The following is a 24,808-nucleotide window of genomic DNA, read 5'->3' on the forward strand; positions in this document are numbered from 1 at the left end:
CTTCTGTGAGATAATCCATGGGAACCTTCAAGCTCAGTGCCTGGCACATAGTAAGGACTTAAAAAGCATGAACTATGGTTATTATTACTGCCACTCACTTAGTAGTGAATCAGGAAACTATAGATGGGAAAAATGTATCTCTAAAGGTCTCTTCAAATATAACACTTATTGTTACCTCTTCAATATTCGTTTGCTTTTTTAAAAAGTTTCTCTTTTGCCCTGCAATGGATTGCTGTTTTTGTAACTGCTGCAATAGGAACTACTACTATATTGCCTGGCTCTGCGCTATGTGTTTTACATGCATTTCCATCTTACAACAACCCAAGAGAGAACTACTATTATTATCTTCACTTTCCAGATGAGAAAAACGAGCATCAGTTAGGATGGCCTTGCCAACATCCTGCTTCTGCTAATTTACCCACGACTTTTTGGACTCCTGGGCTCACTCTCTTAACCTTTTAAAACTAAACCTCTCAAGGGCATTTGACCCGGCACAATGCCTCACACATTAAAGGGGCTCAATAAATATTAATTAATGATGTTTTTAATTTCAGTTTATGTCCCTGTGCCAAACCATTCCCTGTGGGTTTCTAATTAGGGACAGGCAGGTGCAAGACCACCCTGCAAATGGTAGAGTCTCAGCCATAAATTTCAGTCCTGCCTTTTGAAGAGGGCATCCCTCCTGATCGTAAGTGATAAGAATATAGTTCCCATATATGTGTTGTGCTTTATTTGGGGCGAGGAAAATCCCAGGCCAACTAAGATGTAACTTAGTCCACCCAGAGTATGTTTTTTTCTCCCTTCTAATAAACCAGTGGTTCTCAAACTTAGCTGCACATTTACATCATTTGGAGAGCTTAAAAAATTATTGAGGCCTGGGCCTTACCCTAGAGTCAGATTTAATTGGGGTGAGGCGCAGCCTGGCTAGCAGGGGTTTTACAACCTCCCAGGTGATTCTAATGTTCAGCCAAGATTAACAGCTCTTCTAAACTAAAGGTTTCTGGTTTGCTTCCTGATTGAGTTCCATTAAATGGAAATGAAAACTTGCAAGTACCGTTAATTAATTTGATAAGAGAGCTTACTTGTGCATCCAGGCTCTTTGCAGGCATCAATTTATTTGCTCACAGATGCACAGAAAAGTTTTCATTGTCCCGAGCACCAAAGCTCTGCCTAACTCTATTAGCTAGACAGTTAGCGGGATGGCTAATGATGTCAAATCTTCTGAAACATCTGATCCGTCATTCCCTTGTATGCAGTGTGATGAAAAATGCACAAAAGCATATTTCCACATGGGGAAAGCCCACCAGGCCCTGAAGAGCTACAGTGCGGTAAGTACTTGGAGGACTGTAAGTAGCGTGTTTGATCACAGAGTGATGCTTCTGATCGTCCCAGAGGAGAACCATGTCCAAGTTGATTAAATAGTCATCCACCTTAAGTATTTGCATGGTAAATTGTAAGATCTTAGAGCTGGGAAGGATGTTGAATGTTACCTACTGTAGGAATTCCTTCTGTAACGTTCCCAACCAGTGGTTGTTTGGCCCTGAGAGATGCATCTCTGGAGAGAGCAGACATAAGCAAAAAGAATAAAGCAAAATTCACTGTAATCTCATCACACAAAGGTAACCATCCATATATATATATACACTAAGACATTATATATATTTTAATAGCAGCTTTATTGAGATTACAATGCACATACCAAACAAGTCACCTATTGAAAGTGTACAGTTCAGTGGCTTTTTTATTCACAGGAGTAGGGCAGCCATCACTATAATCAATTTTAAAGCATTTTCATTCATCAAAACCCTGTACCCATTAGCAGTCACCCCTCTGCTCACCCTACCCTAACCCTAGACAAGCAGCTAATCTACTTTCTGTCTCTGTAGATCTGCTTATTCTTTTGTGAGTGGCTTCTTTCTCTTAGTATAATGTTTTCAAAGTTCGTCATGTTGTGTTCTGTTTCTGTACTCTATTCCTTTAAATTGCCAAATAATATGCCATTGTATGGATATACCACATTTTGATAATTCATTCTTCAGTTGATGGACATGATGAATAATGCTGCTATGAACATTCATGTACAAATTTTTATGTGGACATATGTTCACAATTCTCTTGGGTATATAGCTAGGAATAAATTTGCTGGGACATATGGAAACTCCATGTGCGGAGCTGTCAGACCATCCTCCAAAGCATGTTACATTCCCACCAGCAGTGCATGAGTGTGGTGGTGAGGTTCATGTGTCATCTTGGTCAGGCTGTGGTGCCCAGTTGTCTTGTCAAGCAAGCACTGGCCTGATTGTTACAGTGAGTACATTTCATGGACTTAAATTATCAGTAAGTTATTACATCTATGGCCGGTTATAGCTATAATCAACTGAGAAGACTGCCATCAACAATGAGAGAAGTCTCGTCCAGTCAATTGAAGGCTTTAAAAGGAGAAGTGATGATTTCAGCAGTCAGAAGAGAGAATTTCCATCTCTCCTTCAGCTGGCTAGCTTCTCCTGGAAAATGCACCGAGGACCTTCATTGTAGCTCCCAGCTTGCACCCTGCCCTACGGAATTTGGAGTGGTGCATCCCCACAGTTGTGTGAGGCAATTCTTATTAAAAAACTCACAATATTTACAGCTATCTCCTTTGAGTTCTGGTTCCCTATGGAACCCTGACTAATACAGTGAAGGTTCCAGTTTCTCCACATCTTTGACAACACTGTTATTGTCTGTTTGATTTTAGCTATCTTGGTAGGTGTGAAGTGATGTCTCATTATGGTTTTGATTTGCATTTCCCTGATGACTAATGCTGTGAAGCATGTTTTCATGTGCTTATTGGCCAGTAACATATCTTCTTGGGAGAAGTGTCTTTTCAGATCCTCTGAACATTTTTTAATTGGGTCATTTGTCTTTTTGTAATGAGTTGTAAGAGTTCTTTATATAATGAGTTGTAAGAGTTCCTTATCACATGTGTGATTTGTAATATTCTCTCCCATTCTGTGTGTTGTCTTTTCACTTTCTTGTTGGTGTCTTTTGTAGCACAAAAGATGTAAATTTTGATGAAGTCTATTTTTTCTTTGGCCACTTGTGCTTTTGGTGTCATATCTAAGAAACATTGCTAATCCAGTGTTTTAGTTTCCTAGGCTGCTCAAAGCAGATACTATGAAATGGGCTAGCTTAAACGATGGAGATTTAATGGCTTACAGTTTGAGGCCAAGAAAATATCCAAATCAAGGCATCATCAGGGTGATGCTTTCTTCCTAAAGACTGGCTGCCAGGAATCCTTGGCTCCTCTGCTGCATGGCAAGGCAATGTCTGATCGTCTCTCCTTTCTTTTCCAGTTTTCATTGATTTCATCTCCTTGCTTCTGTGGTGCGTGCTCTCTCTCTCTTGCTCTCTCTCTCTCTCATTCATTCATTCCATTTATAAGGACTTCTGTAATATCATTAAGACCCTTCCAGAATAAGGTGGGTCACACCTTAACCGAAGTAACATCATCAAAGGGTCCTACTTACAATGGGTTTATACCCGCAGGAATGGGTCAGATTTAAAATGTTTTTCTGGGGTATGTACAGCTTCAAACCACCACATCCAGGGTCACAGAAATTTATGCCTAAGTCTTTTTTTAAGAGTTTTAGTTTTAGCTCTTACATTTAGATCTTTGATCCACTTTGAGTTAATTTTTGTGTACGGTGTGAGGTAGGATCCCTCCCCTTCATTCTTTTGCATGTGGATATCCAGTTTTCTCAGTGCCATTTATTAAGACTGTTCTTGGAAATCGAAGATGGCGACATAGAGAGGAGTGGAAGCTAGTTAGTCCCCCTGGAACAACTAATAAACAACCAGGAACAACTAGTAAATAATCCAGAATAACTGCGGGGGAACAAACGTGACCATCCACTTATCAGACACCAACCTGAATTGGGAGGAATGCCCGAGATCGCAGCATAAAATCTGTAAGTAAAAACGGCGGATCCAAGCCGGGAGCCCCCTCCCCCCACAGCCCAAGCTGCAAAGCCTCGTGGTGCTAGAGAGAAGCTCTCTCCCAGCAAGCAAATATAGCTCAGCTGAGCTCCAACTGGGGTTTTAATTAACGAGCATTGACTGCTCACTATGAGGTCTGAATTCCCAACAAGCAGACAGAGGCTTTGGGTAACGACTGACCTTGGAGAGCCAGAGGCTGGTCATGCTTTCAGTCCCTGTTTTGGCTGAGTGGAAAAAGCCTCAGCCATTTTCAGTTCCCAATGCTCTGACCCAGACAAGGGTGGAGATAGCACAGGCAGAGGCTATTCAAATGCTAATGACCTCTCCCTAGGGTTTTATCTTCTCTAAGAGGAAAGGGGTGGGGCCCAGCTCTACTATCTGCCTTCCATTCAGAACGAGACCCCAGAGCCTGGGGGAAAACAGCCACAGGCCACACCTCTTTATACCAGTCTGGAGTTAGAGGCTGACAGGCACCACCTGCTGGGCAGAAAAGCACAGTGACCTGAGGTATCACAGGGTGTACAAATTTTCTAAGACACACCCTCAGGGAAACCAGATACTGAATATTTCTTCCTTCTGGGACCTGAGCCCTTTGTGGTCTGGGAAAACCTGATTGGGGTAACCAAGGAAACCATGCTTAGACAACAGAAAACTACAACCTACAGTAAGAAAAACAAAGTTATGGCCCAGTCAGAGGAACAAACTTACACTCCAACTGAGATACAGGAATTGAAACAACTAATACTAAGTCAGTTCAACAAGTTTAGGGAAGATATGGTGAAAGAGCTGTACCATATAATGAAATCACTGGGCATATATAAGGTAGAAATTGAAAGTTCGAAAAACCAACTGGTAGAATCTATGGAAATGAAAGGCACAACATAAGAGATGAAAGACACAATGGAAACATACAACAACAGATCTCAAGAGGCAGAAGAAAATACTCAGGAGTTGGAGAACAAGGCACCTGAAAGCCTATATACAAAAGAACAGATAGAGAAAAGAATGGAAAAATATGAGCAATGTCTCTGGGAACTTAAGGACAAAACCAAAGGCAAGAATGTACATATCATTGGTGTCACAGAAGGAGAAGAGAAGGGAAAAGGGGTAGAAGCAATAATAGAGGAAATAATCAATGAAAATTTCCCATCTCTTATGAAAGACATAAAATTACGGATCCAAGAAGTGTGGCGAACCCCAAACAGAATAGATCTGAATAGGCCTACGCCTAGACACTTAATAATCAGATTATCAAACATCAAAGATAAGGAGAGAATCCTGAAAGCAGCAAGAGAAAAGCAATCCATCACATACAAAGGAAGCTTGATAAGACTATGTGTGGATTTCTTAACAGAAATCATGGCAGCAAGAAGGAAGTGGGGTGATATATTTAAGATACTGAAAGAGAAAAACCACCAACCAAGAATCCTATATCTGGTAAAACTATTCTTCAAATATGAGGGAGAGCTTAAAGTGTTCTTTGAAAAGCAGACAATGACAGAGTTTGTGAACAGGATACCTGCTCTACAGGAAACACTAAAGGAAGCACTGCAGACAGAAAGGAAAAGACAGGAGTGAGAGGTTTGGAAAACAATTTTGGGAGATAGTAGTGCAGCAATGTAAGTACACTTAACAAAGATGACTGTGAGTGTGGTTGAAAGAGGAAGGCTGGGATCATGTGGGACACCAGAACAAAAGACGAAGGATAAAGACTGGGACTAGGTAACTCAGGGAAACCTAGGGTTTATTACCTTTTAATAAAAGGTACAAATATATTTTTACATGAGATAGAATGAATGCATGTTAACATTGCAAGATGTTAAAAATAGGTTGGGATGGGGGGAAATACAATCAATGCAAACTAGAGACTATAATTAATGGAAACATTGTTTTATGCTTCCTTTAATATAACAAAGGCAATATACCAAAGCTAAATGCTTATGGCAGGGGAGGGGATGGGGATGGGGATGGGATTCCTGGCATTGGTGATGTTGTCTGGCCCTTTATTCTACTTTAGGTTAATGCTGTCTTTCCTTTTGTTGCTTTCTAGCTGTCAAGTTTTTTTGTTGCTGTTGCTGTTTTTTGTCTCTTTCTCTTTTCTTTTTCTTTTGCCTCTCTGCCTTCTTTGACTCTTCCTCCGTCTTTGTGGAAGAAATGAAGGTGTCCTTATATAGATAGCGGCAATGGTGCTGAATACATAAAATGTGACTATACAGGGAACCAACGATTGTTTACTTAGGACGGAATGTATGGTGTGTGAACAAAACCATCTTAAAAGAAATCGGTTGATGAAGAAACCTTGAGGTCACTATATTGAGTGAAATAAGACAGACACATAAAGGCAAATATTGCAGGGTCTCACTGATATGGGCTAATTATAATATGTAAACTCATAGACATGAAATATAAGTTACCAGGATATAGAACGAGGATAAAGAATGGGGAGCAGTTGCTTATTATGAGCAGAATGTTCAACTAGGTGAACTTAAACATTTGGAAATGGATAGGGGTGATGGTAGCATGTTGTGAGAATAACTAACAGTGCTGAAAAGTGTGTGAAGGTGGTGGAAAGGGTAAGCTCAGAGTCACATATGTTACCAGAAGGAAAGCTGGAGGTTAAAAGATGGGAATGTATAAAACAGTGAATCTTGTGGTGGACAATGTCCATGATTAACTGTACAAATATTAGAAATTTCTCTCATGAACTAGAACAAATGTATGACACTATAACTAGAAGTCAATAATAGAGAAGCATATAGAAAACAATATATATACCTATTGTAAGCTATATATTACAGTTAGTATTTTAACATTCTTTCATCAACAGTAACAAATGTACTATACTAAAGCTATGAATCAGTAATGGAGGGGGAGCGTGGTTAGGGCTATGGGAGGATTTGAGTTTCCTTTTTTTGTCTTTATTTCTTTTCTGGAGTAATGAAAATGCTCTAAAAACTGAAAAAAAATTAATTGTGTTGATGGATGCACAGTTGTGTGATGGTACCATGGGCAATTGATTGTACACTTTGGATCTTTGGATAGTTGTCTGGTATGTGAACAACCTCAATAAAATATATATATATATATTTTAAAAATGGAAGACTATTCTTTCCTCATTGAATAGTTTTGGCAACCTTGTCAAAAATCATTTGTCCATAAATGTATGGATTTATTTCTGGCCTCTCAATTTTGTTCCATTGACTTCTATGTCTATCCTTATTCCAATACCACAATCATCCTGTATGGCCTCACAGGCTTTTAGAAGGACCTTGACTTTTACTTTGAGTGAGCTGGGAGCCATTGGATGGTTTTGAGCAGAGGAATGACATGCTCTGACTCATGTTTTAAAGGATCATGCTGTATTGAGAATAGATTTTTGGCTTGGCAAGATCAGAACAGAGAACCAGTCAGAAGGCTATTGCAATAAATTATCCAAGCAAGAGGTGATAGTTTCTTAGACCAGGGTGATGGTGATGGTGAGAAGTGATTGGTTTCTGGGTATATACTGATGGTGAAGCCAACAGGAATTGCTGATAGGTTACATCTGAAGTTGAAGAGATGTTGGATACAGGGTCATCATGTTTGCTATGCATACTTCCACCCTGCAATACTCTTCTCTGCTTTAATGTGATGTTTTCCCCTTCAGTGCATTTCTTAACTCTAGTCTTCTAGATGAGCCTTGAGCCTTCAAAGTCTCTCAGAACAGGTTTTCTCCTGCATTTTTTTTCTCTGTGATTGGTTGGACTGTGTAGTTCTTTTTTGTTGTCTCTGAAGGTTAATGCCCCCCGAAACCCAGAAATCACGAACTAGAATCTTAATTTTCCCAGGAACTTCCTAATTAACAGGGCCAACAGAATACTCTCAAGTTCTCTGGCTGACTCTTGTGTGGCCAGTGAATTGCCATCTTCCTGGCTTTTTTGCAGCCCTGTATATTTAATTAGGCAGTTCTCTTTTCCTATTCCCAAGTCTCTGTCAATAATGTCTCCAGCATCATTTAATTCCTTGTTCCATGCATCCCTTTGGGCAACTCTGACAGGTAGCCTCCTGTTCTCTCCTGTGTAAATATCATATCTAAATATTCCTAACCCAGCCAAGCATGATCCACAAGAATTTAGTACTGGACATTTTTCATCAGGGACTGTTTCTGACAATACTTTTTAAAAATGAATTTTGAAATAACACCTGCTGCCCCACAGAACCAGAGAACCCTAGACAAAACATCAAGTACATGGTGCATCCCCCATGCCTACCTCCTGCGCTGGGAGCAGGAGGAGGGTGGGAGGAAGTAATGAAGGCACTAAGCTCTGTGATGCCCAGTGTCTTTCTTGTAATCACCTTTACCCCCAACCACTCTTTAAGATTTTGTTTCTTTTTTCCAGTCTAGAGAGTGTTACCAGAAAATCTTAGAAATAAACCCCGAACTACAGACACAGGTGAAAGGTAAGTATGTTCCTGCTGATGTCCTTTGGATTTCATTTCCCCTTTGTGCTCCAGCCTTAGAGTGCCAGCCATAGCTTCTCTGTAAGTGGCCATGAAGCAACAGCCTTGCCTTTCCTACATCATCAAGTCGTCTTCTATGTTAGCAGGCCTGCCCTCCTCCTTCTCTCTCTACTGCCACTCAACCCTTGGCCGTCCTTTTCTACACCATCCTCCCACAGGGCCTTCTTGCCAGGAAATAAATAACATTGCCCTTGAACCTCAAAGATAGTTTAAGACTCTGGATATAGACTTTACAGGGTTCTTAAAATTGTCCTTGCTGAAGAAGACTGAATTATTTTAATAGTTGTGCTCCTCAACCTTCCATCTTCAAAAGAATAAATATGTTGCTTCTTATGTAGTAATGTTGATTATTAGAGTTTTCCCCCCTTCTTGTTTTGCTAGATTGCCTGAATCAAGTAGATCTCCAGGAGAAAGCAGAACTGCAAGAGAAGAAAGCTCATGAATCACTGAATTCCGGAAAGAACACAGCTGTGTCGACCAAGAATCTCCTGGAGACCCTCTCCAAGCCTGATCAGATCCCCTTGTTCTACGCAGGCGGGATCGAGATCCTGACCGAAATGATGATGGATTGTAAGCCAGAGATGAGTGTGAGCTCATGAGTGTTGTTGGTATAAAGGGACAAGAGGTCTGCCTTTCACAGGCAAAGATTCCCATCCTCCCACCCTTCCACCAACATTGATTGAAAATCTAATACATGCAAGTGCTGAGGGAGGCACACAGGAAATATATCCCCACACTTGCTTCATCCTCATCCCAGGGCATGCACACACTCAACATATACCACACATACACACACATGGTGGGCACTCAATGTATACTTCATCACTGACACCACACCACACACACACACATGGACAGCATACACTCATGTATACTTACATCAGCTGACATACACCAAACACAGAGCACACTCTCACTCCATGTATACTTATATCACTGACACAGAACACATACACACACACACACGCAGGATGTGCTCACACCACACTTCCCTGTATCACAGACTCACACACAGTTATCCCTTATGCAGGCTCCACACATCCCACATGCCCCTTCACTCACCACCCCCCTTTGAATACCCCAGACATCCCTTCCCCACCCCAAGCATCCCATACCACCCTCCCACCTCCCCGTACCATAGAGTAATGGAAGACAGGATCCAACCTATTCAGAATTTTGTAGGATGAAGTATGTTTTACCCCAATTACATTTACTGGCTTTTAAGGAGGTGAAAATAGATTCAGGGCAAACATCAGCTCTCCTCCCTATGAGAGCCGTCCTGTTCTCTCTCACAGTTCCTGTAAACATTGAGACCATTTTTGTTATTCCATGACAGATTGTTTTTTGTGCAAACAGGTAGAGTTTCGGCCTCCCCTTTAGTGTACAGTGGAGGGTGCTCAAATATCCCCTTCTGCAGTTTCTTGGAGATTATAGGTTTCTCTCTAGAGCCTGGAAACAGCTTTGAAATAAATATTTAAAAACAGATTTGCCAGCTCTTCCCAGAGGTGAAGTAGCTCCTAGAGGCTCTCTACAGATTACAAAATGAGCTAGGTTCTCCTCTGAACACGGGAGTCTCTCTCTGTGTCACGGGAGTGGCAGATGACAGTTTTGGTTCTCAGAATTTAAAGGGATTTGTTTCTGTCCCACCTGTTAATTGGGTGACCTTGACAGTCCATATCGGGTTTCTTGTCATCAGCTGGCTGTGTGGCAGCCAGGCACAAGCTACACAGTTCAGGAAACTGACATGGTGTGCTGTGAATTTGTTTTAGGCACAGAACGAACTTTATTCAGAACACACAATGGATTCAGTATCATCGGTGACAATGAGGTCATAAGAAGGTAGGAACATTCATAAAGACAGGGCATCCTCAAACCAAGGAAAACAACCATTTCTTGTGTAATCAGACATTAATCAGGCAGGCAGCAGCTTTCCAGGATGTCCCCACCCTCAGCCAGGAATGCTGGCTCCTTGAGGGGCACCAAGCTGTTTCGTGGACACCCCCAGAGCACCAAGCCTCTGTAGTTTGAGTTATGCCACAGTGAACACTGGAAAAGAGAAGCAGCACTTCCCAGCGGTTCTCCTTACACTTCATAGTTGCAAGTGCAAGAAGTCCTTGCTGGTTTCCCATCAGTTTTCGGAAGACTGCTGTTTCTTCTGTTTCTCTTTTGGCATTTGCTGATCACATTAGGAAATGAGATTAGCTGGGCCCTGGCTGATCCCATTTTTAATTTCTTCTGGAGAAAGACCCATATGGAGGCAGTTTGTTAATGTTATTTTTGGTTTATTTTATTTTATTGTTCGGGTGCAACTGCTGAGGCTTAGGGCCCCGGGGTGGGTTGGGGTCACCGGCGTGTGTCCACATGTGTGAGGAGGCTCCGTGAGCCCTAAGCAGTCTGTGGTCCCAGCGCCAGATCACTGATCCTGGTGCAGACACCGCCGAGGCCCCTGGCTCACCACACTCCCCCGTGCAGCCCTGACTGCTCGGGCCTTGTCCTTGACTGGGAGCTCTAAGTCCAGTGCTTAGCAGCCCAATGACCCTGGAGACCTATGCCTCTGGATTATAAAATTAGTTTCTTAACCTGCCCTTGGGACATCTAGGGGTAAAATAAAGCCAAATGAAAAGGAAAGTCAAGGCTGATTACCAGATTTTATATTGCTCTCCCTTCTCCAATCGTAGGTGCTTTTCCACAGGGGGGAAAGATGCTGTTGAAGAGACAGTATGTGTGTCTGTCCTCAGGCTCTGGCAAGCGGTGTGCAATGGGAATGGTAAGGCTGGGGAAATCACCAGTAGTGATCGTTGATGTGCTGTTAACACAGGCAGTATGCAATCGGGCACAATTGTCCCCTGCAGGCCAGGCCCTGGAGAGGGGACGTCTGGAGCCCCTCCCTGAAAAAGTGTGTGGATCAAAGGCAAGGGCTGCCCCATACAGCTGCCTTCCCACCAGCCACGGGACACTGAGAGCTGCCCGGTGGGCGATGGGCAGGGTGACGGTTAGCGTAACAAGTGGCCTCATCACAGGGTACTCTCCCTGCTCTTTGTACACTCATGACTTCTGCTCATGTGTGAGCAACTGGGAGGGGGTGGATTGAGTTTTTCCTTTCCGGTCTGCCTAAAAATAATCCTTTTTGCTGACCACGGTACCCATTTCAGCATCAGGAGATTTAGAGTCACCCCTGCTGGCATCTTCCGACACTGATTAGTGTGTAATATTGGAAAAAGAAAAGGCTATAGGGATCTTATTTACTTTGTTAACCCCTGTTTTTACATATTAGAATCTTCTGGGGTTCACTGAGTATTTGTATGATCTTTCTTACCACTTTTGTGGCTTCAATGTAAACAAAAATTTTAAGTATTTCCCTCATTGTTATAAAATGTGTTTTCATGGGGAAAGGTCCAGCCTTGGACACAAAACAGAAAATGGGAATGACAGCTGTGTCTCCTTGTCATAGTGCTACTGTGGGGACCCAATAATAAGCTAGTGGATGCAATTTGTAAATTTATAAAATGCTGAACAAATATGAAATAATACAGATTTTTCTCTTTGGTTAGTAAAGGAATGTTTAAAGATTTAAATCAAAACTGCAACTTCAACAGTGGAAGAATCATCTTAAGTTCTAAAAAACTAGAAACTCAGGGGTACTTTTCCCTGAAGGGAATTAGGCCCAGACTAATATCATCCAGGTTCCCTGCCCCTCTGGTAGGACCCTGCCCGGGCTCAGGGCTTAGGGCCCTGTTTCAGCAAAGCCCCCTAAAGGCAGAAGAAAGGCAGGGCTCAGCAAAGGTGTCACTGTGTTTACTCAGCATGGATCTTACATGGTAACCCATTTCTTGGAGGGTCACCTTTTTTTTTTTTTTTTAAACATCTGAGAAAATACTGTCAGGCACAGCCTGTGATATAAATGTTTTATGTCAGATCAGTGAAATCTTGGCATGTCCGTCTCAATAACTACAAAGCCGTTCTTAAAAAGGACAAGGGAATGCTTAAAGGTAAAGAGATGGAAGTATGTCTGTGATATATTGCTGAGTGGGGGAAAAATCCGATTACATGGTAGGATGTGTAACATTTCTAACATTATTCATATGAGGGTTGGATAACAGGTCCTTTGGGGAGTGGGCTTTCCTGGAGGAAATACAAGAGGGGACCTTCATTTTTCGCTTTATACTTCTTCTGTTATTTGAACTGTTTACCATGAGCTACATTTCCAGTATGAGAAAAAATATACGAACTAAACAATCAAACAAAAACCCTTCCATTTTGAAAATTGATAGAACCTATTTGACATGGGCAGGCGTAACCACAGGAGAGCTGTAGGATGGAGATACAATGTTTGCAATAAAAGCATGGCTTGATTTATGGGTTACAAGTCAGATCCCGTTGCCTGCCCATGACCCCAGCTCTTGCAGGGCCTGGCAGAGCCCTGGTGTGTGTCTTCTGCCTGATCTCTGCTTGCCATGTGTAAATGGGCAGTTAGCACAGCGGTGGAGCCCCAGCAGTGGGTCCCCTCCCTGCGTGATACAGTTGGCTCTGCTCCGCTTTATAGCGTAGCCTCACATTCCAGCGAACCAGGGGGCAGAGGATCCAATGCTACCACCCTGGAAAGCACCACTTCTAGTCTAGGAATGAGGGCATGTTCCAGTGATTAGTGTTCTCACGTGATATTCTGATTTCCTGGAGCGCTCGTATGGTTGTTCTGGCCATTATGTAAAGATTGAAGGTCTAAAGATATTCCACAATTAAGCTAATTTCTTTCTCTCTCCTCACATTTCTGGATACCAGGCGTCAAGGAGCCTTCTGATAATACTAGCTAACTAGTATGCAGCACCAGTCCCCATTCTGACCACAACCACATAGTAACTCATTGAATCCTCATTATAAATCCATTAAGTGGGTTGTTATCCTCAGTTTACCAAAGAGAAAACTGGGGAACAGAGGAGCTAAGTAACTTGGCCATGGTTGTTCACTGGATAGTTCAGACCCAGCAGTCTGGTTCTAGATCTGTGCTCATACCACTTCATTATCCTGCCTCTCAAGTGGATGGAGAAGAATCAGGTACCCCAATGGGATGGCAGGAGACAGGGCTGATTTGGTTGCTGTCCTGCCATGAGTGTGCAAAGCAGACAACCCTGTGTTTTGCAGAGGAAAACCAGCGCCTGCTGGTGGTGCGCCCTGACATGGGCAGGCTGCTGCCCTCCCTCGTGGCCTCCAGCATGGCCACCATCCGGCAGCACGGCCTGGCCTTGCTGCTGCAGCTGGCCCAGACCCAGCACGGACGGAGTCTGATCATCAGCCACCTCGACCTGACCCGGTAAGGCCCTGCTGCGGGCTCTTCCTGGGGGCGTCTTGGTTGTCACGTGGCGAGCAAAGCTTGCCCTTCTCTCTCCTCACTCCTCTGACTGGTGAGGTGCCATCAGACTTTACTAAAGGTCCTTAAAAGAAAGGAGCCTTGGAAAGGAACCCCTCTTCCTGAGGACCTCAGGACACTCCTGTCTGAGCTTGGTCCCATGAACAGCTTCACTTCTCCTGAGCAGCGGGCTTGTTCCCGTCTCACAGCTGTGGCAGCCAGGCAAATGGCGGGTGTGGACCCCATCCTGAAAGGGGTCATTCTCTTCTGCCCTCTTAGCCCGGCCCTGCTTCTGTTCTGTCTCTATCCTTATTTTTCTTCTTTCATTCCCATTGGAGGTACTGCTATCTTATTTTACATATCCATTCTGAAACAAAGAGTATAAATAAAATCTCAAACACTGTCACATGTAGGTCTTGCCAAGGCCTAAAGCAGTAGGAATAGAATGAGCGCCTTCCTAGGGAGACTTTGTAAAACAGTGACTGAGCCACAGCGATTCTGCCCAGTGCTTTTCTGTCTAAAGATTATTAGTTTGAATGTATGAAATTGACATTTTTTAGATAAAAAAGAGTGAATATCGGCAGTTTCATGTGGCTCAACATAATAGAAATGGTAGCTTGCTTTATAAATGTTTCAGATACAATCTAAACAGAAAAGTCAACCTTCCGATTCTTTCCCCTATTCCTTCATTTTATCTCACCTCATCCTGCGAGGTAAGCAAGGTGGGAGTGATTTTCCCCTTTCACGGACAGGGAAGGAGGAGCTGCAGCACATCCCCAGAGGAATCTCACTGACTGTCCTCCAGGTACCTGTCTATTGGAGCTCGGTTCCTAGCCCGGCCAGGTCTTTCTTGGTCCCAGCCCACATCTCCCACCTCTTCCCCTCCTAGCTGAGGAAGGCCCCGGTAGGCTAAGGACAGGGTTGTTACCAGGCCTCACCTGCGTCTCCCCATCTTGGCAGCCACAGTGGCCCCAGGAAAGGCCTTGTCAGCTGCCTAAAGCTCAGCCCAGACCTGCAGATAGATTGTTAGCAGAGTTAGACTCTCTAAAAGTACATTTCAGATTTCAAATGATTCTGCAGTCATTTCCTCAGTACCTTCATTATATGGTTTTCATTTGGTTTTTGTCTCTCTGAGTAAATGTGGCTATAGTTATCATAAGCTTTTTCCCCCCAGCTATCTTTGAATTGCTCAGTTTTCAATTTGGATTTTACCAGGGTCTCAGAGAGCAGCCTATTCTCTTTATTCAGTCAAAGAAAGCTCAGCTTATTACCCTTCTCCCCACTCTTCTTGTAGGTGGCCATCTCCAATTAAACCAGAAGGAGATATAATGGGTTCTCTATAATGAAATGTAATGGTTTGAAGCAGGGCAGCTGCATGCAGATCCCCTGACCCACCCAGAGGTGCACATGCCAATGTTCCTACGAAAATGTTTTTCCTTATATGAGAAGCTGGAGGGATACATGTGAGCTGACAGGAAGTGAGGGCCAGTGTTGCTTTGAGGCAAGTGCCAGGTTTTTAGATTCGGGCTCTCCGGAGCTCAAATCCTGTCTGATTTCTTTCTGCTTTTGTGGCCCAGGAACATTGCTTCCCCTGCTGAGCCCCACTGTCTCAGCTGCATGACAGACTGATGATGAAGCTTAAGGGAGGTAATGCATACACATCATTTAAGAGTTTTCTCACTGCATTTTACAGAATACTTGAACTAGAGAAACCTACACAAAATAGAGGCTGGCTTGTTTTTCTCACGTAACAAAAAAGACTAAAGATGGCAATTCAATGGCTTAAAGATGTCACAGTCAAGGTCTCTGTTCCTCTTGATCTTTCCCTCATGGTCACACAAGGCTGCTGCAACTCCAGGCATGAGATCTCTATTTAAGACAGGTTAGCACCAGCCAGATCTGTCCCTTTTATCAAGAAAAGCCACTGCTTATTTCTCTTTGGTCAGAATTGTGTCACATGGCTGCCCCTGGCTGGGAAAATGAGTTCTTAATGTTCCAGTTTCTGGAGTAGAGTCAAACAGGATAGAAAGGAGTTGGGAGTGTCTGTGCAAACAGCATCTACCGCTGTTAAAAAAGCAACTAGTATCATGCCTGAGCCACAGCATGGACTCAATAGTAATTTTATAACCATGTCTCTTTTGGAGTACACTGTTTAGCATCCTAAACTGAGGTGAGAGTGCATTTATCAATAACACTGGATCATTGTCTGATCTGGGGCCCTCCCACAGGGACAGCTGCTCTCCAGCAGAGCATACATTCTGTCACCAAAAAGATGACACACACAAACACAAAAGAGATGACAAGAGGGAGTAGAAAGAGGCACAGTGTCCTCTTTAGGTAATGAGTCTAGTTAGGATGTGCATTTTGTCACATGGCTTCTTATGTCTCCTGGGACAAAAAACAAGATGATCTTATACTGCTGGTTCATCTTCTGTGCTATTCAGGTTCATTAGCATTCATCTTCAAGACTGAAGAAAACAAACTTAAACTGGTAACAGAAGAATTTGAACTAGCTGTAAAGCAAATTAAATCTGTCAGAATGAGCCCTGGAATACATTCCTGAGGAAGACGGGGATTTGCAGAAACTTAAAGTCACCTGGGACCATAGAATCCAATCCAGACCACCTAGCACAGATGTCCCTGCTGTGGCACCTGTTACAGCCTGTATGCAGTCCTCTCTGGGGAAGGTTCCAGGTTTTTTGTTAGATTTTTCTCTACTTAATTTAGGATGGGCACTGAAACAGCTAACCGATAGGGAGTCTTGCCCAGCTAATGAGAGGATGCCAAGCTCACCTTCCAACACAGCCCACCCCTTTCCAGGACAGTTATAAAATTATTTCCTTATGCCAAATACGAGTCTGCCTGCCCCATACCATTTGGGGACAGTTCTGCCTCCCTTCGTTGAGAACTGAGTTCAGTGGTTTGAAGCACTACAGAATTCAAACCTGCACCTTTCTGGGGCTTTCTGTATCTGAAGACACCCATCTTTTCCAGGCTAAACACCCTGGTTCCCTCTACCACTTCTCAGGTGATTTGGCTTCCAGACCCCTCACGGAATGAGCTGTGTAATAAATCCAGTACCATGGATGTGGGTGCCTGGAGCAGAGCCCATGATCCCAAATACCAAAGACTCTTCAGTCTTTATGTCACCTGATTGCCTGTGGCACTTGGTCCTTTTGGTCACTGCACTCTCCGTTAGACCACAGCTGTGGGTGTCAACACAGCACCCTCCCTGGCCTTCCTACCACCTGCTTTTACCTTCTCGATTTCCTATGCAAACACCCTTTATGCTGTCACCCATTGCATGGCAAGGGCCCCAGGATCTTTCTCTTCCATTGCTTTAACTGCCACTCATAGTTGGAGCCATAGATGACAACACCCTTCTGCCACTGGACATCCCCATCTCAGCAACCACAAGCATCATAAACTTAATCAAACTGGTTTTTTAAACCAGACCCTCTACCTGAATTTCCTGTCTTCTTTGGTGTTTTTTTCATCCATCCAGTGGCCAAAACCAGAACCCTGGGAGTTACCCTAGACCCCTCCCTTCCCACATCCATGAGAAGAAAATATATTGTCAGTTCCACCTCTGAGGCCTCTCCTGGGTTCATTTCCTTCTGGTCCTCCTCCAGTGTCTCCAGTCATTCCTTCCTGGTCTTCGTGAGTGCCTCCTTCTCTTTGTACCTCTTATTCTGCCTCTGCCTCAGCTCAGTCCCTCAACCTTTACTGTCTGGACGATCACAGTTTTCTCTGCTTGGATTCTGGCCTCCTAGGGCCCTTTCTCCATTCCAGCCTCCACCGCACCACCAGTGTGACTCTTCTGAAATGCACATAGGTCCTGGCATTTTCCTATTTAAAATGTGTAAGCTAATATCTATTGCCTACAACAATACTTCTCCAACTACTGAGAAATATAGTACCAGGAATCACCTAAAGACTTTGTTCAAATGCAGCCTCCTGGAGCCTTCTCCCCTGCAGAGACTGAGAAGGACCCAGGAAGCCACTTCTCCCATCTAAAGCAAGGCATCTACCAACTACACTTTGAAACACATAGGCCTGTAAGGTAAAGTACCCACTTCCAGCAGGCCATGGAAGGGCCTCCACAATCTGTTCTCTGCATGGCTCTCCAGCCTCGCTACTCCTGGTCTTCCCCTCGAGCCCTAAGCACTAACCATAAACAGCTCCCCAAGTTTCCAATGGTGGCATTTCCATCATCCTGTTGCCTAAACCAGAGTTCTAACACAGATCCCTCCTGTGCTGGTTTGGATGTGTTATGGCCCCCAAAACACCATGTTCTTTAATGCACTCTTCTGGGAGCAGATGTATTAGTGTTGATTAGGTTGGAGTCTTTGGATTAGGTTGTTTCCATGGAGATGTGACCCACCCAACTGTGGATAATAACTTCAATTAGGTTATTTCCATGGAGGTGTGGCCCTACCCATTCAGCGTGGATCTGAATTAAATCACTGGAGGCCTATAAGAGCTCAGACAGAAGGAGCTCGCAGCTGTAGCTTAGAGAGACATTTTGAAGATGGCCATTGAAAGCTGACGCTGACATTTTTGAGAATGCCATTTTGAAATGCAATCTGAAAGCATGCAGACACCAGCCATGTGCCTTCCCAGCTAACAGAGTTTTTCTGGACACCATTGGCCATCCTCCAGTGAAGGTACCCGATTGTTGATGTGTTACCTTGGACTCTTTATGGCCTTAAGACTGTAACTTTGTAACCAAACAAACCCCCTTTATAAAAGCCAGTCCATTTCTGGTGTTTGCAGAACGGCAGCATTAGCAAACCGGACTACTTCCCTTCCCACATCTATAAGAAGAAAATATATTGTCAATTCCTTGCTATTGTATGCCCCATGGTCTTCACAGATTCTTTGTGCTCTGCCTGAAATTCTCTGCTTCCTGTTCCCATGCGCCTGACATTGAATTGCAAGCTGCTCAGAGCTGGGATATTGTCTTTCTTGTTTCATCTTTGTGGCTCCAGAACCTACCACATTGGCACACAGCATGTGCTCATTAACTGTTGTTGGTTGAATGAATAAATGAGCAAATAGCCAACACTGCACTTTCAAGAGACAGCTTGAATGTCATCTGCTCTTTGAAGCCTCTCTTCATCTCTGTATCACCACCCCCAACCCCTAGCTAGGCTGACTTTTGTGGCCCACTTAATATGTGTCTGCTACTAGCATAACACCTAAAACAGTTTATCTTCCTTATTTATTCACACACATGTCACTCTAGGAGACCAGGAACTCAGTACTAGATCCCAGCATTTTTTAGGTGCTAAGTATGGGTTTGTTGAATGAATAAACGACTCTTACTTGCATTGTTCTGTTGACAAGTCTGTTAGGGCAGCCTGAGATTGCATTAAGTTTTTATTTTGGCAGCTGCACCACAGTGTTTGCTCATATTGCAATTTGCTAAAATCCTTTAAATCTTTTTCATATAAACCACTTAATAAACCAGGTCTCCCAATTCTGTTACTTATACATAATTTCCAGTGCTCAGTGGAAGACTTTGAGTTTTAACCCTACTAAATTTCATCTGATATATTCAGCAGCCTGTCAAAACCTTTTTAAATCTTTATTCAGTCAGCCATATTATAGGGGCCTTCCTGGGTTTAATTATCAGCCAATTAGTAAACATGTTGTTTAGATGTCATCTGAGTATTGAACAGGTCAGGCCAAGCCAGAGTCACAAGGCAGAGGCTCCAGAGACTCCTTCCAAATTGGCATCCAATAATCAATAAGCTTTGGTTAGAACAACCCAAATATCTGTCCACTGGTGAATGGATAAACAAAATATGGTGTATCCATACAAGGGAATATTAGCCATAAAAAGGAACAAAGTACTGATACGTGCTACAACATGGATGAACCTTGAAGACGTTAGGCTAAGTGAAAGAAGCCAGTCACATATTTATTATTCCATTTATGTGACAGTCCAGAATAGAGCACGGATGGAAACAGAGTAGATTAGTGGTTACCAGATTAGTAGGGGCCAATGGGGAGTGACTGCTCAATGGGTATGCAGTTTCCTTTGCGAGTGATGAAAACATTCTGCAACTAGATAGTGGCAATAGTAGCACAACATTGTGATGTACCTAATACCACTGAATTGTACACTTTAAAATGGTTAAAATGATGTTTTAGTGTGCATTTAACAATGAAAAAAAAACTTTGGTTAAAATTTTTAAACCCTCTGGGAATTCACATGAAATGGTGGAGCCATTCAGTGGAGGGTATCTTATCTCTTTGGGGTAGACAAGAAGCTGGGCTTCCTGGAAGGGCCTGGCAAAGCCAGTCTTTCAGCTTATTTCGCCTTGATGCTGACTCTTTCCTGGTTTCCTTGCAAAGTCCCCTTGTTGGGGTGCTGTTAGTTTGAAGACAACCCACTGAGGTTGTTATGGATTTTTGCAGATTGCTGGAGGCCCTGGTGTCATTTCTTGATTTCTCTGATAAGAGTGCCAACACCGCCATGGGACTGCTCACAGACTTGGCTCTGGAAGAAAGGTAATTCTTATTTCCAGATATTGACACTTCTTAAACCTTTGCCTGGCATTTTAAAAATGAGCAGCTCAGACTTAGCAGCACAGGATTTACGAAGTATCAAGATCTGCTGCTTGCCAGGGTGCCCTGTGGCCAGCTACTTCCATTCCAGTCCTCAGCGGGTTTGGAAGCAGTAACATTTTTGAAACTACCTCAAAGAGTAGGCAAGTCCACCGTGTTTGGGGGAAGCTTCTTCCCCCTTAATCTGCTCAGCAAATGTCGGTTGAATGAATGAATGTGAGTGAATAAGAATGAAAGAACAGTAAAATGGCGTCTTCTCTTAGGTGGCCAGTAGCATAGGTTTAGCTCACAGGGAAGACAGTAAAAGTCTTAGATCTTCATAATTCTTAAGATTTATTTTTTAAAGCACCTCTTGTGTTTTTAATTTCCTTGCAAACTTTGGGTGGCCTGTTTAAGAATGATCATGTAATGATAGAGGCCTTCTTGTGCTCACAGACAGGCCAGCCTCCTGGGCACAGCCAGCCAGGTACTGGCCGCCCTGGAGCATTGAGATGTGTGTGCATCTGGGCCCTCGCCATATCTGTGACGAGCAAACACGCTTGTGCTGCATTTCCTGTTTGCACGGCACAGAGTGTGTAGACTCAGAGCAAGGGGAGCGGGTGGTGGCAACTTCTTCTTAAGGGAGCTCCCACCTGAGGTCTGTTGTTTAATGTCAAAGGCAATTTCCCAGACTCAGAAAAATTAAAACCATGTTACATGCCCAGTGGACGTTTTTTGGTTCAGAATGGATCATCCATGCCCCCTGTAAATCACACGGGCCAGAGTTTGTAACTGTCTGCTACATTTCCCAGGACGATGTATTGATGTTACAGTTTGTGCACAGTAGAAGTAAATCATGGCTGATGTTTCTTCAACAGATTCCAAATCTGGTTCCGGGCCAACCTTCCAGATGTTCTCCCTGAACTCACAGGTGTTCTGGTGAGCAAGCCCTCATCCTTATCTTCTGTGACAGACTTTCTCAGGGACAGGAGCAGAGCTGTTTAAACAGAGTTTACACTCCAGAACTCCCGTTGTCTCACGAGGTTGATTAATCATTTATTCACAGCTGGAATTTACACAATTCCCAGTTATTAAAACAACCACAGTTGGGACAGGTGCAGGTAGCAAATGGATGTGCCTCATTACAGGGTAGAAAAAGCTGGTAGAATGCATCTTAAGTGAAGGCGTGGGGAGCTTCTCAGTCTCTATCGTTCCCCACTGAACACTTAGTCCCGTCATCAGTACAGTGGGCAATCTTGTCCCATGAATGGGAATCATCACTCTCCGGGGGACAGATGTCACAATTTGAGCTGATGGGACAGAGGAATGGGAAAGGGGGGGGATTTCTGTCAGGAGAGAATGTTACAACTAGGCCCTGTCTCCAATGAGCCATAGAAATTTCAAGGGCCCTTAGCATATCTGCACACCAGTTATTTTACAGATGTGGAAATGGAGGCTGTGAGAAGGGAAGGGATTTGCCCAGCCCTCACCTCTTCTGGTTGGTGGAGGGGCTGGGGTTAAGCCCTAGGCCTCCCGATCTCCAGGTCAATGCTCTCTGGGGTCCACCTCACTGTGTACCTCCATCCCATTGCCTGTGTGAGCCCACCAATGCCCCTGTGTCTGACTCAGCTGTCTGGTTCCCAGCCCTGTGGCATCATTTACCTGCTCTCTCAGGATCCTCATTCTCTCGATTCACTTTTAGAAGAGAGATCCCAAGGTAACCAGTCCCTTGGCTCTCTGCCAGTGTATCGCCATCATGGGAAACTTCAGTGCTGATGCCACCACCCGAAGACAGATGTCTGACTGTGAGGAATTTGGGGATGCCTGCCTGGGCCTCTTGGTGTGTTAGCTCTTCTACTTAAAGGTGGTCTTTTATCCTCGGTTGGGACATTTACTGCTTCTTAATTATCTGGCTTTTTCCAAAAATTCTGTTTCTGAGGGTATTAGAGCAAGTGGCTTATCCCTTCTGTAACATAGAGTATATGGGATGCTAGCCTTACAAAGCCTTCAAGTCCTCATCTTGTCTACCATGGAGAGATTTGAAGGGTTTTCTGGTGGTCTTGGCTTGCTCACCCATTTCAGCAACTCACTATTCCATTAATCACATTTTCTCCTATGCTAAGTCGTGGAACTGGTTTTTGATCTTCCGATACCACCTAGGCTAGTGATGTTGACAATTTGGGGAGAGTGGGGGATGCCGAAATCCCCATCAAGGGGAAGAGGTGTCCATGCGAAGCTGCAGGTCATTGATTACCTTGTTTTGTCTCCAAAGGCCAGGTGTGAGGAGGATGTGGACCTGTTCAGAGAGGTCATATATACTCTCCTGGGTCTCATGATGAACTTGTGTCTTCAATCCCCCCTTGTCTCTGAGGTACAGCATTCCTTTCTCTCTTCTTGGCACCCTACGTTAACCTAAACACAGAGGTTACATAGAACTTCTCTTGTTTTCACAAAGAGAGTAGAGAAATGTGCGCTCAAACACATTGGATACTCTATAATGTTGCTATGCTGAGGGGGAGATGAATCATTCTGTTATTTATTCATTCAGAAATGCTGACTGCATTTCTGACCTCATCCTGTATCCAGGATGTGCTGAGTATGGTACTAGGTGCTGGACTTCCAAAGTCAAATAAAATGTGGTGCCTGTTCTCAAGATATTGCCCCGTAGTTAGGGGACACAGACCTGGGAAGAAATAAGAGCAGTATTAGGTGGTGGTGTGAGGAAAATATGGACAGGGTATGGAGATAGTAAAAAGGAGGGCATGCTCAGTTCCATTTCAGAGCTCTTAGGAAGCTCCATAGAGGACTGGGGAACCAGGAAATTAACCTCTCCACCCCTTGCCCCCCACTGTTGTAGGTCTGGGCCATGGAGGTGAGCAGGAGGTGCATGTCTCTATTGAACAGCCAGGATGGAGGCCTCCTGACAGTAAGCTTCTCCCAGAGAAATCCAGAAGCACTACCATTGTTTTCATTACTTTTCAGTTGTGGTGGTTCTTGAATTTTGGGGTTTTGTTTATTTATTTTTTTTGATATCTGTAGTTATTCCCTTTTTTGAGGTCATCATACCTTTCAAAATCTGCTGATTCTGTGGGGTATAGTGTGGATATACTTTTCAGAACAAAAACAATGCCCATAAGCCCATATATATCAAATTTTGCTACTGTTTCCAGGATTTTAATGATCGCCTATTGCCCATCTGTGAACTCCCTACGGTCCTTTAACCCATGTTAAGGATCCCTGTTCCATATGGTATGGAATTTAACCAAAATCTACAGTGTAATTTATCTGATTTATCTTATCTCAAGAAAACCCTGTACAAATTGAACAAGCCAAGTGACTTTATTTAGAACCTCTTTATTCATAGTCCAAAAGGCCTGGCCCATATTTTGAGGCCAGTGATCTTGGAAACTGTTTATGCATATTGATTTTAGGCCCCTTGGAGACATATCCTGGAATGGCTTTCTAAATTCTGTTTCTGACATTTGGATAAGAAAACTGAGAAAGGCTATGGTTAACACAGTGCATCAGGAGAAGAATATTAATATGACTGCAGAGACTGTTTATTATCATCTTTGGATGTGTTGTTCCCTTGTATTAGTCAGCATCTCTATTTCCCACCTATCAGGGCTAGAGCCCTAAAGCTGGAGGTACAAGTGGGATCAGATCCAGGGTGTGGGTCTTAGAAATCAACCCTTCAAGGATCGCGGACTGAGCACTGGTTCTAGGGTTTTAATAAAGGCTCTGAATAGATTCAACATATCCTATTTGGGGCTAGCATTCCCACAATGTCAATCCAGACATTACAGGGCAGGGGTTTTTAACCCGGGTTCCATGAATGTGTGCTAGGACTTCGTGTTTCCTGGAGCCCCTGCGGGTGGGTAGAAAATTATAAGTGAAGGTGCATTTTCATGGGAGGGGCTTCACAGCTTGCATCAAATCCTTCTTCTGGTCCCAGAAGTTTATGGATCCTTGAGGCTTTTCTGTGTGGTTCAGACCTAAAGCTAAGTCAACACTAGTCCCTAACTAACCCTTCAGGGAATCTCTAGGAGCAGATTTTCCCACAGTTGGGTGGCTTCCAGCTTGTTGACCCAGGTCACAGCTTTACCAGAGAACCAGGTCCTTCAGTAGGCACTGTCGCTACTGCTTCAGGCCAGAAGAGAGATGTCTGTCCTGTCAAACTAAGCAAGATTCTAGGATCTGTAGGAAGCAGATTAGGGAAACAAAATCAGTCATACAATAAAACACAAGTTTATCTCTTCTCCAGAGGGAAACCTCATTAGAATGAGACTAAAGGCATTTAAAAAAAAAAAAAAAAAGGTAGAAACCCACATATTCGCTAGGTGAACAGGCCACAGCTCATCAATTTCAACAAGCTTTTAAAGAATGGAGATGAGCTGCAGGAGTGGTAATTAACGAGGCCCGGATGAAACAGCC

The 24,808-nt window shown here is 43.6% G+C and overlaps 1 protein-coding gene across 4 annotated transcripts in view; it reads left to right on the top strand.

Moving 5' to 3' along the window:
* The window catches only part of TTC12 (tetratricopeptide repeat domain 12), a 62,644-nt gene that overhangs the window by 27,542 nt on the left and 10,294 nt on the right, over positions 1-24,808 (top strand). For all 4 annotated transcript variants that reach the window (XM_037841480.1, XM_037841481.1, XM_037841482.1 and 1 more), the window contains 11 exons: positions 1,257-1,328; positions 8,355-8,415; positions 8,857-9,045; positions 10,245-10,314; positions 11,154-11,242; positions 13,615-13,783; positions 20,246-20,338; positions 21,253-21,313; positions 22,077-22,214; positions 22,647-22,745; positions 23,232-23,300. In XM_037841480.1, coding sequence (XP_037697408.1) covers positions 1,257-1,328; positions 8,355-8,415; positions 8,857-9,045; positions 10,245-10,314; positions 11,154-11,242; positions 13,615-13,783; positions 20,246-20,338; positions 21,253-21,313; positions 22,077-22,214; positions 22,647-22,745; positions 23,232-23,300 — 1,110 coding nt within the window. The remainder of the gene's footprint in view (positions 1-1,256; positions 1,329-8,354; positions 8,416-8,856; positions 9,046-10,244; positions 10,315-11,153; positions 11,243-13,614; positions 13,784-20,245; positions 20,339-21,252; positions 21,314-22,076; positions 22,215-22,646; positions 22,746-23,231; positions 23,301-24,808) is intronic.

This window comes from Choloepus didactylus, chromosome 6, assembly GCF_015220235.1.
Source record: "Choloepus didactylus isolate mChoDid1 chromosome 6, mChoDid1.pri, whole genome shotgun sequence".
NCBI classification, from domain to species: domain Eukaryota; kingdom Metazoa; phylum Chordata; class Mammalia; order Pilosa; family Megalonychidae; genus Choloepus; species Choloepus didactylus.